Here is a 13428-nt window from a genome sequence, read left to right as displayed (position 1 = left end):
AGAAATGAATGTATGGAATTTTTAATTAATCAAAGAACATCTTGTGTATATCTGCTTCTTAATTTACAAAATAGAAAGTGCGTTGATGTGGTACTTTTTTACATCATATTTTGCCCACATGCTTACACGTCAAATCCAAAATTTAGATACCGAAGCATTAAATTAAAATATGTAATCACCTTATGCTGGTAGGATATTAGCAATACTCAAGCGAAATAAAATGTTTAAGCATCTTCATATTGAAACCGGGAATATTAATTTGCTTTTTGGAATCATAGTGCGTAACAGGTGATTAGTGAGTAAAGCCTGCAAAACTTGAGTAAGACCACTGAAGACGCTGTAGTAATGATTTTCTATCTCCAAAGTTTGGTCATAGCACTTTTCAGAAGTCCATCTTTGCCGTCTATAACGCTCTTACAACGTACAATTTTTTTCATATGCAATGCTCTTACAAAATATCATTTGATTTGGTGAAGAGCAAACATGTTGAAAACCCCCGACTAAACAAATATGTAGGTTTGACCGCAGAATTGACTTTTTAAAAATTTGAAAGGTACTTCTCCAAAATTTAAAAGGTGCTTTTCAAAATTTTCAATCTCATTTTCAAGTAGGAAAAATAACTAGCCCATAAGGGCAATAAATGTGCTGATTCAAATTGTCCTGAACGTTGTGTTGCTAACATTATCTACCTCAAAGAGAAAAAATAAAAGGAAACTTTTGGTTAAAGCAAGAAAACATGTTTGACATGAAGGCAACCATATGAAATATTACGCATCAAAAAAACAAAAAAGGCGTCACCTAGCCCTTACGAGGATTCCATGTCTCGATCAGAAAAAGGGAACACAAATCAGTAAGCAGAAGGATGATCCAGGCTGACTGATCCAATCAACGAATGAGTTCCCAAAACACCAACAGCAGTAAAGTAGACACATCACTTGCTGAAGGTAAGCAACATATCTGAGACTAAGATCGATGGTCACCACAGACCATACAATAGGCGTTATTCGGTTTCTCAATATTGCAAGTAAATATCTAGGAGCATCAGAAACGGGGACGCTTGTTTCATCACATCTTCATTAGCTTCTTTACTGCTATCAAAGGTGGAAGAATGACCTTGACGAGAATGTGGCCATCAGAACTTACAACCACGAACTAACAGCCTTGCTGATAAATGTTCTATCATATACTGCAACAATTAGCATGGCAAAACATAGGCCTACTGTACAATTTCAGGAGAAAACGCTGTTCAATGCCACTTTACATATCATGAACAGACTTACCACAATACAAGAAAGAAACAGAAAGAAAAAATTTCAAAGCAACCCATATACACCAATGAGAGCCAAGGGCTAACACGAGTCAACAGCCCAGCAAAAGATAAAGCCCTATACTAGACTGGCAAGAAAACCTCAGCCCATCTGGTAAGCCCAACCATGTTTGTCCAAATAATCTTGGACAGCTTTCTTAAGCGCCAAATTTGGTACCAGCTGCCTCTCATCAAGTGGTTCCCTTGTGACTGGATCAAACTTTCCCACCTATATGATTAATATATCTGGGATTAGTAGAGGCATCAAACACCATGGACAGATAAAACAACCTTATGACAGCATGTTTACCTTACGAAGATGTTCAATAATTACAGCCCTTTCGTATGTAACTCCTGATGGGGTAATCACAGGATCACGGAAGATCTCCAAGGTGATTTTACAGCAAAGATAGTCTGGAACCTATTGAAGCTCCCATAAGTTTTTCACTGTTGGTTGACAATTTTACTTACAAAATAATAGTTCGTAATACAAAACAGTAGATATTATAACTGACCTCAGTTGGGATCTTGGCCTCGGCAGCTTTTCTGAAAACTTCAGCAAGGCCATTTAGCTGTTCATCATAGGGAGTTGCACTTTCCGTAGAATGTGCACTAGCCTCAGAAACACTGCGTGCATATTGCTCTACCAAAGCATTCTCACAAACTTTTCTAGAATACAGGACATAGCAAAGGAAAGTAAAATTTTAAATTGTCGTCCAGTTTTTCTCAAAGGTAAGCATATCAAGTCACTGTTCTAATAAATAATCAAGGACATGAAAGATGTTCCAAAAACAAATTTGAAATTTTGAACTCCCATAAATCCCACAGAAACATGCCTTATTCTTTCCAGGTTCTCAAGCTCTTTGGTAGAAACATGCATCCACTCTCTATATTTTGCTTTGGCAAGCTCACGCCATATTTCCTCCACCATATAACCAACAGGATTTGCAACCCTTCCAAGATCAAGGGCCTGTTTCAAATAAAGAACAGTCAGCACTAAGTGACATAGCAAAACAAAAACTGAACAAACCACAAGCTTCACTACAACAAGAAATTGTATTTATGAAATGGTAAACACTATTTAGTGTTGTGAAAATCGGTTTTGGAATCAAATCAGCAAAACTGTCGATTCGGTGAATTGCCAATTCAGTTGATCAGCTGTGAATCTGCTAAAAATATTAAAAAAAAACATTTTGGGGACAAACAAATGGATACATATATATATATATATATGTGTGTGTGTGTGTGTGTGTGTGTGTGTGTGTGCATGCATATATATAACAATAAAAATACAGAACTCATAAATATATTTAAAAGGAAATTAAAAATGATGTATGACACTCTTGCATTGGCCACTGAATTCAATGAGTTTGCCACTGATTTGATTTGGATCGGCCGATTCTGATAACATTGCTACTGATGCCAGATGCAGCATACCTATATCAGTTCATACTCAGAGGCTGCAGGTTAGATGTTCATATGCATAAGCTTTTCCAGTTTTGCTCTGTTCAAGAAATGCTGAAGCATAAAATTCTTAGCCAAGTAATTGCGGTTTTATATAGAACAAAATGTCAAAATGTCCTATTTCTCATAAATTGAATATCAAATGTCGAAAGCATAACCATGAGGTTATAAACCGAAAGGATAAGGTCTGCAGAGGCTACCTATTTGGATGTAAATACAAGAGAACAGAAATGAACCTTGAGCTAAAAGGTATATTAGGCTGCATTGCTGTATCATCTATTACCATTACTATGAGGTATGACCAAATGAACCAGATCCAATCATATGCTAATAGACCCATAATCTAATGGATTCACCTAATGGAATTATATTCTTGCAAATGTATACATCCATACAAGTAAATATACAAAATCAGTCATGTAGAAATATGCAACGGAAGAGAGGAAAAGAGAAGAAACACACGATATACGTGGAAAACCTCAAGAAGAGGTGAAAAACCACGGAGAAGCTCTAACCTAGGGGCAAAACCGCAACCCTAGGAGAGAGAAAATTATATTTCACTTAATCAACAACACAACACTAAGTGGGATTATAAGGGGGAAACCCGCCTAGGGTACCGAGCCACTCTCGGTTCCCGTGCACATGGGACCGGGTCCATATCTAGACCCGGTTCCCTTACACAAGATATTCTAGCACTCCCCCTCAAGCTTGGCATACATGTCAAACATGCCAAGCTTGCTCACATTTTTTTCAAATTGAGATGTACATAAGGCTTTGGTTAAAACATCTGCAATTTGATAAGGCAGGATCAACTCCTTTGAATCAATGCGTTCCCGTATGAAGTGGCGATCAATCCCACGTGTTTGGTTCTGTCATGCAGGACGGGATTATTTGCAAGGTTAATCGCAGATTTGTTGTCGCAGTACATCTTTATCTTCTCTTCCATTTCAATTCCAATATCTGCTAGAAGGATCTTCAACCATAGCATTTCTGTAACTCCCATAGCAACCGCCCTGTATTCAGCCTCAGCACTGGATCTAGAACAAACTTCCTGCCTTTTACTTCTCCATACAACCAGGTTACCCCCTAGAAAGATGCAGTACCCTGTAGTAGACCTCCTAGTATCAGTGCAACCTGCCCAATCTGCGTCAGAGTATCCTTCAATATTAAGTTGGTCTTGCTGAGTATACAGTAATCCTTTCCCTGGGTCATTTTTCAGATACCCCAACACTCTTTCTGCACTCTTCCAGTGACAATCAGTAGGAACATGCATAAACTGACTCAACACATTCACAGCATAGGTGATATTAGGGCGAGTGAGGGTAAGATAGATGAGCTTACCAACCAACCTCTGATACCGACCTTTTCCTTCCTCATCCAGGATGTTGCCAGTCTTGATGCTTATGTTCGTACCAGACTCCATTGGAGTTAGAAAGGGCCTACATCCAAGTTTACCTGTCTCCTTTAAGAGATCCAGAGTGTACTTCCTTTGGCTCATAACAAGCCATGTCTCTGATCGAGCAATCTCTATCCCCAGAAAGTACCTTAGTTTACCCAAATCTTTCAGATCAAATTCAGCAGCTAACCTCTCCTTCATCTTCTTTTTCTCTTCTTCATCGTCACCTGTGACAATCATATCATCAACGTATACAAGAAGGAGACTCACCAAACCATTTCTCTGCTTAATGAATAGGGTGTGATCACCATTTCCCTGTTTGTATCCATTAGTCTTCATCACTATCCTCAATCTTTCAAACCAAGCTCTAGGAGACTGCTTTAGTCCATACAAGGCTTTCTTGAGATGACAACATTTTCCGCTTTGGGCATATCCAGGGGGCATGCTCATATAGACCTCTTCTTCTAGACGGCCGTTCAAGAATGCATTCTTGACATCAAGCTGGTCCATGCCACTTCTTTCGCACAGCAAGTGCTAAGATGACTCTCACGGTTTTCAGTTTGGCAACAACAATAAAAGTTTTAAGATAATCAATACCATATTTCTGACTGAACCCCTTTGCAACAAGGCGAGCCTTATACCTTTCCACAGTACCATCAGGTTTGTACTTCACACTAAACACCCACTTGGAACCAACTAAATGAGTGTCCTTGGGGATATCAACAACTTCCCACGTGCTGTTCTTTGCCAAGGCATTCATCTCCTCTGTCATGGCCTGTAGCCATTTAGGATCCTCTCTGGCATCTTCCACACACCTGGGGATCACAGACTTAGACAAGGATGTAATAAAGCATTTGTAATTCTTACTAAGTTTCGCATAAGAGACAAATCTCTGAATAGGATGAGAAGTACATGACCTGGTTCCCTTGCGCAGGGCTATGGGAAGCTCTTCATCTATTGGACTTGGGTCATCCGGGAAACTCACAGGATTGGGATTGGTTACATCAACATCTTCAACCACATCTGTCTTCTTTCTGATGTACACCTGGCCGAACAGATGATCATGGGCTGTGGGCTGATCATCCACAGAGTTCCCTTGCACAGGGCTGTCGCTATCACTTCTGACTGTCTTTGTCACACTGTGGCTGACCTTGTACTCTAAAAAATCCATAAACTGAACCAGCTGGTCTGAGAAATACTCTTCCACACTTTTCCCTATACACTCTCCCTGAAGAGGATTCACAGGAAAATACGTCTCATGTTCATGAAAGGTAACATCCCGAGAGACATAAATTTTGGAGGTAGTAGGGTCAAGACACTTATATCCCTTCTAAGTTGGAGAATACCCCAAGAAGACAGCTTTGACGGATCAAGGATCAAGTTTCTTAAGGGTTGGACTATGGTCATGAACAAAGCAAGTACACCCAAACACTCGAGGAGTAAGAGGCCAAGGGTTATGAGTGGGCCTAAGAACAGAGTAGGGAGAACGACCATTCAACACACGAGTAGGCATACGGTTAATCAGATGGGTACTAGTGAGAAGAGCATCACCCGAGTAGCGCTTAGGAACATGCCTATGGAACATAATGGCACAGGTGACTTCTAATAAATGGCGATTTTTACGTTCGGCTACGCCATTTTGAGGAGGTGTGTAACTACAGGATGTCTCATGAATAATACCCTTGCTCCTCAAGAAATCATCTATAGATTGGGAGACATACTCTCGAGCATTATCGGTGCGGAAAGCTTGAACAGATGTCTGAAATTGAGTCTCAACAAATGCAACAAAATTTTTGACAATGATGGGAACTTCACTACGTTCTTTCAACAGGTACACGAACGTACAACGGGAGTAGTCATCAATAAGAGTCATAAAATAATGAAAACCACGACAAGTGGGTACTCCCGAAGGACCCCAAACATCAGAGTGAACCAAAGCAAACGGACGAGTGGTTTTATTGAGAGAAATAGGGTACGAAGCCCTGACATGTTTAGCCAACTAGCAAACTTCACATGAGAAAGAATCAATAGAAACAGAAGTAAAAAGCCTTGGAAACAACTTCTTGATCAACTGGAAAGGGAGATGCCCAAGACGCTCGTGCCATTGCATAATGGTAGATCTGTCTTCCATGCCTGACAACCGTCCACTAGTGGCTGAGATCAAGGCAGACGCAACTTGCACGGGCAGTCTGTAGAGTCCATCAATAACCGAACCAATCCCAATCTTCTTCCCCGTCACCAAGTCCTGTAGGAAACAATGGTCAGCAGAAAAAATTAGATTACAATTTAGTTCTTTGGTAATACTGCTGACAGATAACAAGTTCACAGGAATATTGGGAACATGAAGAGCATTATGCAGACGATATTTATTCAACAAGGACAAACTCCTTTTTCCAGCCACAGAGATAGAAGACCCATCAGCCATAGACACGCGTTGCTGCCCTGAAGACAATTTGTATTCTTGAAACAGCTTAGGATCCCCTGTCATATGATGTGTAGCCCCACTGTCAACAATCCAATCACCAAGGGAGGAATTACCTTGATCACTTGTGGCCACAAGAGCTTGAGCTAACTTAGCTCCCTCGGACGTGGAAGTTTCCTCTTGTGTAGTAGAAAGCCGGCTGATATAAGCTTGCAATTCCTTGATTTGATAAGAGGAAAGCTTTGATTTTTCAACATTTGACGAACTACCCTGACTAGAGTCAAGCACAGAAGACCCTCGCCGACTAGAAGGAGGACGACCACAAACAAGTCTCTTCTCAGGATGAATATCCCAACAGAAATCCATAGAATGCCCCAACTTGTTACAATGTCTACAATGGCGAACAGGACGTTGTCCAGTCCCTGAGGCACGGCTAACAAACGCTGAGGGAGAACTCCCATGGCTGGAGTCAATATGCATGACTTGGCGACGTTGTTCCTCAGATTCTACCCGGGCATACACCTCCTCAATCCTAGGAATCTCGTCACAATTGAGAATTTGGCTCCTAATGGATTCAAATTCATCGCGTAAGCCTCCAAGAAAAATAAAAGTCTGGTCCATCCATTCTTTGTCCCAGTACAGGGCATGATCAGAACCACAATGCCAGTCATCATTCACATGGTAGTCTAGTTCCTCCCATTTAGTCTTCAGGGCTGCAAAGAAAGAAGCTACAGACAAGTCACCCTGTTTAAGAGAGTAGATGCTACGTTTGATTTGGTACGCACGCAATACTCTCTTCTTACGGCCATACATCCGTGCAAGCACAGTCCACATGTCGTATGCAGTCGATTTACGCAAGATCAGATGAATATCTACGGAAACAGAACTAATGATCCATACTTTCACCTGACTATCTTCCAACGCCCAAGTCGCTCATCGCGGATCCGTTTTTGAAGGTGCAGGTTTCTCCCCAGTAATATAGGGTAGGCGACCACGACTGGTTATCCCGATTTCTACGGCAGCAGACCAAGAGAGATAGTTTTCCTTGTTCAGCCGGATGAGGTGACTTGAACAGGCAAGTTCTCGCTCTTGGTATTGCTGCCCGTATCTAGGGCATCATCGATCTTGGGAGTCATCACTTCGGCCATCACAATCACCAAAGAGAAGCAATACCCAGCACCAGAGACGACAGACAAGAGGCAGCGGAGGCGAAGAATTACTGGCGGTGATAGCAGTGACGGCGGCGACGCAGGAAAGGCGACGGCGCACGCCGGCGACGCAGGAAAGGCGCTGGAACAGGCGGCGGCGCTGGAACTGGCGGCGGCGCTGGAACTGGCGGCGGCGCTGGAACTGGCGGCGGCACTGGAACTGGCGGCGGCGGCGGGAGACGAGCAGCAGCAGAAACGATGGAAACGCACGATCACAGAGCAAAACCCACACACGGTGGCTCTGATACCATGTAGAAATATGCAATAGAAGAGAGGAAAAGAGAAGAAACACACGATATACGTGGAAAACCTCAAGAAGAGGTGAAAAACCACGGAGAAGCTCTAACCTAGGGGCAAAACCGCAACCCTAGGAGAGAGAAAATTATATTTCACTTAATCAACAACACAACACTAAGTGGGATTATAAGGGGGAAACCTGCCTAGGGTACCGAGCCACTCTCGGTTCCCGTGCCCATGGGACCGAGTCCATATCCAGACCCGGTTCCCTTACACAAGATATTCTAACAAGTCATAATATCATAGAAGAAAACAATCAAAAGGGAAAAACACAAGTGCAGTACATCCAGATATTTTGTAGTTTGTTTTTGGAGTTCAGAACTTGGGCGAAGCTTACTTCCAAACTTTATAATAAAATTATTACACTGTAGAATACCTCCCAGACTTCGGAGAATTGCTGCAATTGTCCCTTACATACCAAACAGGGAAACCATTACATAGTGTCTGTAATTTTCATATCCATTGATGGACTAACTAAACACCAGACAGGCTTTAGAGCTAAAGCCTAAATATTACAATAAGGTTGTGTTGGATGCCTTCGGATCTTAGATCCGAGGGTTGATTTCAGATCGTCGGATCTTAGATCCAAGGTTTTTAAAATCAGACCATTAAAATGCCCTGTTTGGTTTTCATTTTAGTTTCATCTGTTTTTCTTTTTCATTTCATCTCTCTCTCTCTCTCTCTCTCTCTCTCTCTCTCTTAAAACATGTATAAGGTTTGGATCATGATGTCTTGATCTGGATCCAGATCCAGACATCATATTAGATCTTTCCTTTTTAACATTATGTTTTCCCATTAATGGCATAGCTGTAATATTCTTTGTTTTTAAAGAGACTTATTAGTCCATGGTGTAAAAGATTGATTTCATAATATAATCTTAAGGTTCAGCAGACAGTTACTGCTGCTACAGTCCCTATCTTTTGGCACTTCTTTTCTCCTTCTTTCTTGTTGTTTTGTGCATAAGTCTTCGGTGGATGACACAGTGATTTGATATTACAAAATCTTAGATTGTATCAGAGCCAAGCTGCAAGGCGTACACCAGAGGTATGCTCAAAGAGATCTAAGTTGTCATTTTACTCAAGAGATTCCTTTTTTTCTGACGATAATCTGATCTGTCATCTTCCCCGTCTTCTGATTTCTATTCTATGTGATCTATCATCATTCATTTCATTCTATTACTGTTTCTTTTGGCATTCCTTGTAATCTATGCTCTTACTGACGTTGTGTACTCCTCTCTTTAGTATGTATTCTCTTCTCTCTACACGTGTTTGAGATCTACCCATAAGTTTGACCATTCTTAGTAGGCCAACGTCCCTTTTGTCTAGTCAGTTCCTTATAAATTAGTAGCAGCAGTATTAAACCACTCTTTATCATCACAATTGGCTGACGTTGTTTTCATTCTTCTATCTACTCTATGGTTCTTTTATTCTTCTCCAGATTTGGCCTCCAGTTTTGTACATCTGTCAAGCTTGTGCAGGTTGACAGAAAGAGGTTACCATCTTTGCTCTTTTCCAGCAGGCCCCTCACGCAAAAAAAAAAAGGAGGCGTGGGTTCACGGAAAAGCTTCCCCTCTTTGCCCTACTTCCAGCAGGTTTTATTCCCCTTTAGCAGGCTCATTTTTTAAAAAAAAAAAAATAGTTTTTGCTTTTTGCTTATATTAGCTTACCTTGTTTGCAACAGGGGTTGATAGGGACTGATATAGAGGCTGACACTGTTGTATTGCTGATTAGAGGTCTCCTTCTTCATATTCGTTTTTCTTTCTTATTTGTTTTTGAATTTTTCTAGTCTTGTTTTTGTTCTTCCCTTCTCAATGGATTCCTCTACACATTCTCGTCTGTCAGCCACCTTCTTGAATCAACTAGCCACTAAAAAACTCACTCATTCTAATTTCTTGACCTGGAAGAGACAAATACTTCCATTTATACGGAGTCAAGATCTCGATCGTTCTGCTCTTACACTACCCAAGGCTATTGTACAGGAATCTAAGGATGAGTGTTAAAATAGATTGTAATGGGGAACCGGGTCCATATCTGGACCGGTCCCATGGGGCACGGATACCAAGGCTGGCTCAGTACCCTAGGCGGCACTCTTTCTATCCCTCATATATATTCTTCACTTACGTGTAATTGTTGAGTTAAGTGAATAGATTTTCTCTCTCCTAGGGTTGCGGTGGTGCACCTAGGTTAGAGCTTCCCCGTGGTTTTTTACCTCTTTCTGAGGTTTTTCCACGTATACCGTGTGTTCCTTTCATCTTCCTTCGTGTGTTGCGTGTTTCTACATGGTATCAGAGCCAGGTTGGTGAGATCGTTCGTTTGCATCTCGTGTTTCCGCCGTCGTCCCTGCGCCGCTGCCGCCTTTGGAGTCTTTTTCGGTCGCCGTTGGGGTTTCCTGCGCTGCCAGTTTCCGCGCAGCCGCTGTTAGGGCTGCACAACGAGTCGAGCCAACTCGGGCTCGACTCGAACTCGCTCGAAAAAGCTCGGCTCGAGCTCGACTCATTTATAAATGAGTCGAGTTCGAGCTCATAGTTAAACTCGAAACCATAAACGAGTCGAGTTCGAGTTTAAAGAACTCGACTCGTTTAAACTCGACTCGACTCGTTATATAACGAGTTGAATTATATAAACCGGTTCGTAAAAGCGATTCACCGGTTTAGGGTTTTACTGAGGTCTCCTCTTATAGCTTACTCTTCCTCCGTCTTCCCGACTTCTCTCTGCGGCGCTGACTCTCTTTCTTCTCGTTTGCTCTCTCTCTTCCCGTCTTTGCTCTTTCGTCGACCACGGACCACCCTTCGCCTTCGGTCTTCCATCTTCGCCCTTCGGTCTTCACTCTTCCTTCTTCCCGTTTCACTCTTCCCGTCTGCTCTCTTGCTGTCTTCCTTCGACCACGACAACCAGACCAAACCTGAGGCTGAGGGCACTTGCTGTCTTGCTGAGTTGTTGTCTTCCAACTGCTCTCTCTCTTCCATTGTTGCTGCCTTCTCTCGCCGCCACCGGCCCACCACTGCTGCCTTCTCTCGCTGCCGCTGCTGCTGTTGCTGCCTTCTTTGTTTTGCTGCTTCCGCCTTCACGCCAGGTACCCCTTCGACCTTCCTTTTTTCTTTTGCTTGTTGTTCTTCTTCTTCCTCCTCCTCCCAACTGATTTTGCCCAAATAAAACCCACCAGAAATCACTGCTGCAGCTGCCTCAGTAGCATCGGTTGCCCCTTTTTATGCTGTAAGTTTTTTCTAGTTTTTTGTTGAACCATGTTGCATTGATGATGTATTTTTGAGAAGGTTATTTTGTTTTGTACCTGCTGGTGTTGCTTCAGCTCACCATATTCAGCAGTCTGCTAATGATAAGTGCTTTCCACTCAATATATGCACATTAAACACTCAATATATGCACATTAAACTTGGCTTGTTCTAGAGTTTAATGTCGTTAAGTGAGTTATCAATTGACAGAGTCAAATCCTGTAAACATTTGTTGGTTATTTCTATGTACAACTTCAAAACTTTTTCTTGCTTTTGATATTAGAAAATGATATGCACATATGTAGCCATGCGACCCTGGAGCTGCTGGATATACAATCAAGGAGGCAGTATCTCTGGTTAGAAGCATGGTGAGCACCAGATCATGTATCATAGCAAGAGCCCTGATATTCTGTTTGCTTCTATAGCTGTTCTGTTATAGTCACCAATGGTCTACTAAAGTTATGATTCTATTGTTGTAGACGCATTTGACAAGATTCCAGGACAGCGAGCTCTTGCTTTGCAACTTTCAACTGTCAAGCTCTTTGGGCTTACGCTATTGGTCCAGAACCAGAACTGATTTATCTTTAAGGTAGATGTCTCATTATATCTACACATAAATATTTGCTTCACAGAGTTTTCTTTAGTCTTTTTGGTTATCATAAGAAGCTCTGGAAGAAACAAAAGTAGATGTGGTGCCATGTACAAATAATCTGTGAACTTGGTGGATTTGTTTCACTGGATTTTCTTTTAGCATCCGTTGTTACCATTGTTGGTTTTTTTTTAGGTGGCGGCACCACTGAGACCAGTTCACTCAAATTTTAGTCCATTTTCCACATTGTTCCCTTTTTCCTAAAACTTTTTTCTTTTAATCTTGGAGTTCAATGATTGAGCTTCAAATATATATATATATATATATATAGAGAGAGAGAGAGAGAAGAGGAGAGGAGAAAGAAGCATATTTCAAGCAATGGTATTCAAAAGTCACACTTGAAAGGTTATTTGCCTATTAACTTAACTTCCAGTCCTCGCACATACATGGGAGGTCAAAGAGTTCCATCATTTTTTTTTTGTGTGAAAACTCCAAGAGATTTTGAGTTTCTATTTACTTATGTTACTGGAAGATATATTGCAGTCTCTTTTCTTTTTCCCTTTTGTACTTAATGCACCCAAACAGATGAATTTCTCGGTTCAACTATCAAGGTTGACCACAACTAAATTCAAGGAATATATGAAATTCTTCCTAACTCAATGACTTCAAAGGCAAGTCAACAGCTCCAGAAGGAAAAATCCTACAAGCTCTGACAAAAGGTGTCAGTCCATGTTCTTTGGTGAAAATTTTACACTTTTGGCATGCATGGCTAGCATTCAAAGCCACACAGCAGGGAATAAAGTTCCCGTTTATTCAACAAGATCTATGATGTAATTTCACCATCCTCATGCAGTATGTGTTCTAGTGTACCTTGGCTGTGATGAAACATCTTTGTCTTCTTTTGGAACATCGAGACGACTAACCTGGTAATTTCCATGATTTGTCTTCCAACTGCACAGCCTTGATCTTGACTCCTGTCTACGTCTTCTCAAACTATATTCTAAAGCTTGCTCAAATTGTTGCTGCTATTATCCAATTTCCTCTTGGAGATGATGCTCTGCTCAGATCTGGACTCGAATCTGCTCGTCTGTTTTTCCATCAAAGGACATATGTAGCTACTGAAGTTGGCTTTTATTTTACCATACTGTGTAGCCAATTTTAAACTTTTATTTCCTCGTATACATTATGTCCTATTTACATTTTGTTCAGTTGTTCAGTCATCAGCTTATGATTCTATAATAGTTATTAATGAGATCAGTCTAATACCAAATGGTGTCTATTTGCAGCTCTAAACTGTTGGCAGGGTTGACTCGGTTGAGTGATTCACAAATTTCATCCCACGTCATGAAATTTACTAGATATTTTAAAAAGAAGGATCATATTTTATTTAGACGAGCTAATCGAGTTAATCGAGTCGAGCTTGAGCTCGACTTTATTTAATCGAGTCGAGCTCGAGCTTGTGTTAGGTAGCTCGACTCGAGTTCGAGTCGAGTTCGAGCTCGAGCTTGTTGAGTCGA

General features: G+C 41.4%; 1 protein-coding gene across 1 annotated transcript in view; it reads right to left on the bottom strand.

Moving 5' to 3' along the window:
• Positions 1–1161: 1161 nt before the first annotated feature.
• The window catches only part of LOC116257495 (E3 ubiquitin-protein ligase CHIP), a 30836-nt gene continuing 18569 nt past the window's right edge, over positions 1162–13428 (bottom strand). The window contains exons 5-8 of the mRNA XM_031634302.2: positions 2143–2276; positions 1822–1975; positions 1617–1727; positions 1162–1535 (exon numbers count right to left, since the gene is read on the bottom strand). Coding sequence (XP_031490162.1) covers positions 1410–1535; positions 1617–1727; positions 1822–1975; positions 2143–2276 — 525 coding nt within the window. The 3' untranslated portion in view covers positions 1162–1409. The remainder of the gene's footprint in view (positions 1536–1616; positions 1728–1821; positions 1976–2142; positions 2277–13428) is intronic.

The sequence above is a fragment of the Nymphaea colorata genome, chromosome 7 (genome assembly GCF_008831285.2).
Source record: "Nymphaea colorata isolate Beijing-Zhang1983 chromosome 7, ASM883128v2, whole genome shotgun sequence".
NCBI lineage: Eukaryota > Viridiplantae > Streptophyta > Magnoliopsida > Nymphaeales > Nymphaeaceae > Nymphaea > Nymphaea colorata.
The sequence above is the reverse complement of the archived record's forward strand: the minus strand, read 5'-3'. Positions and strand labels throughout refer to the sequence as shown.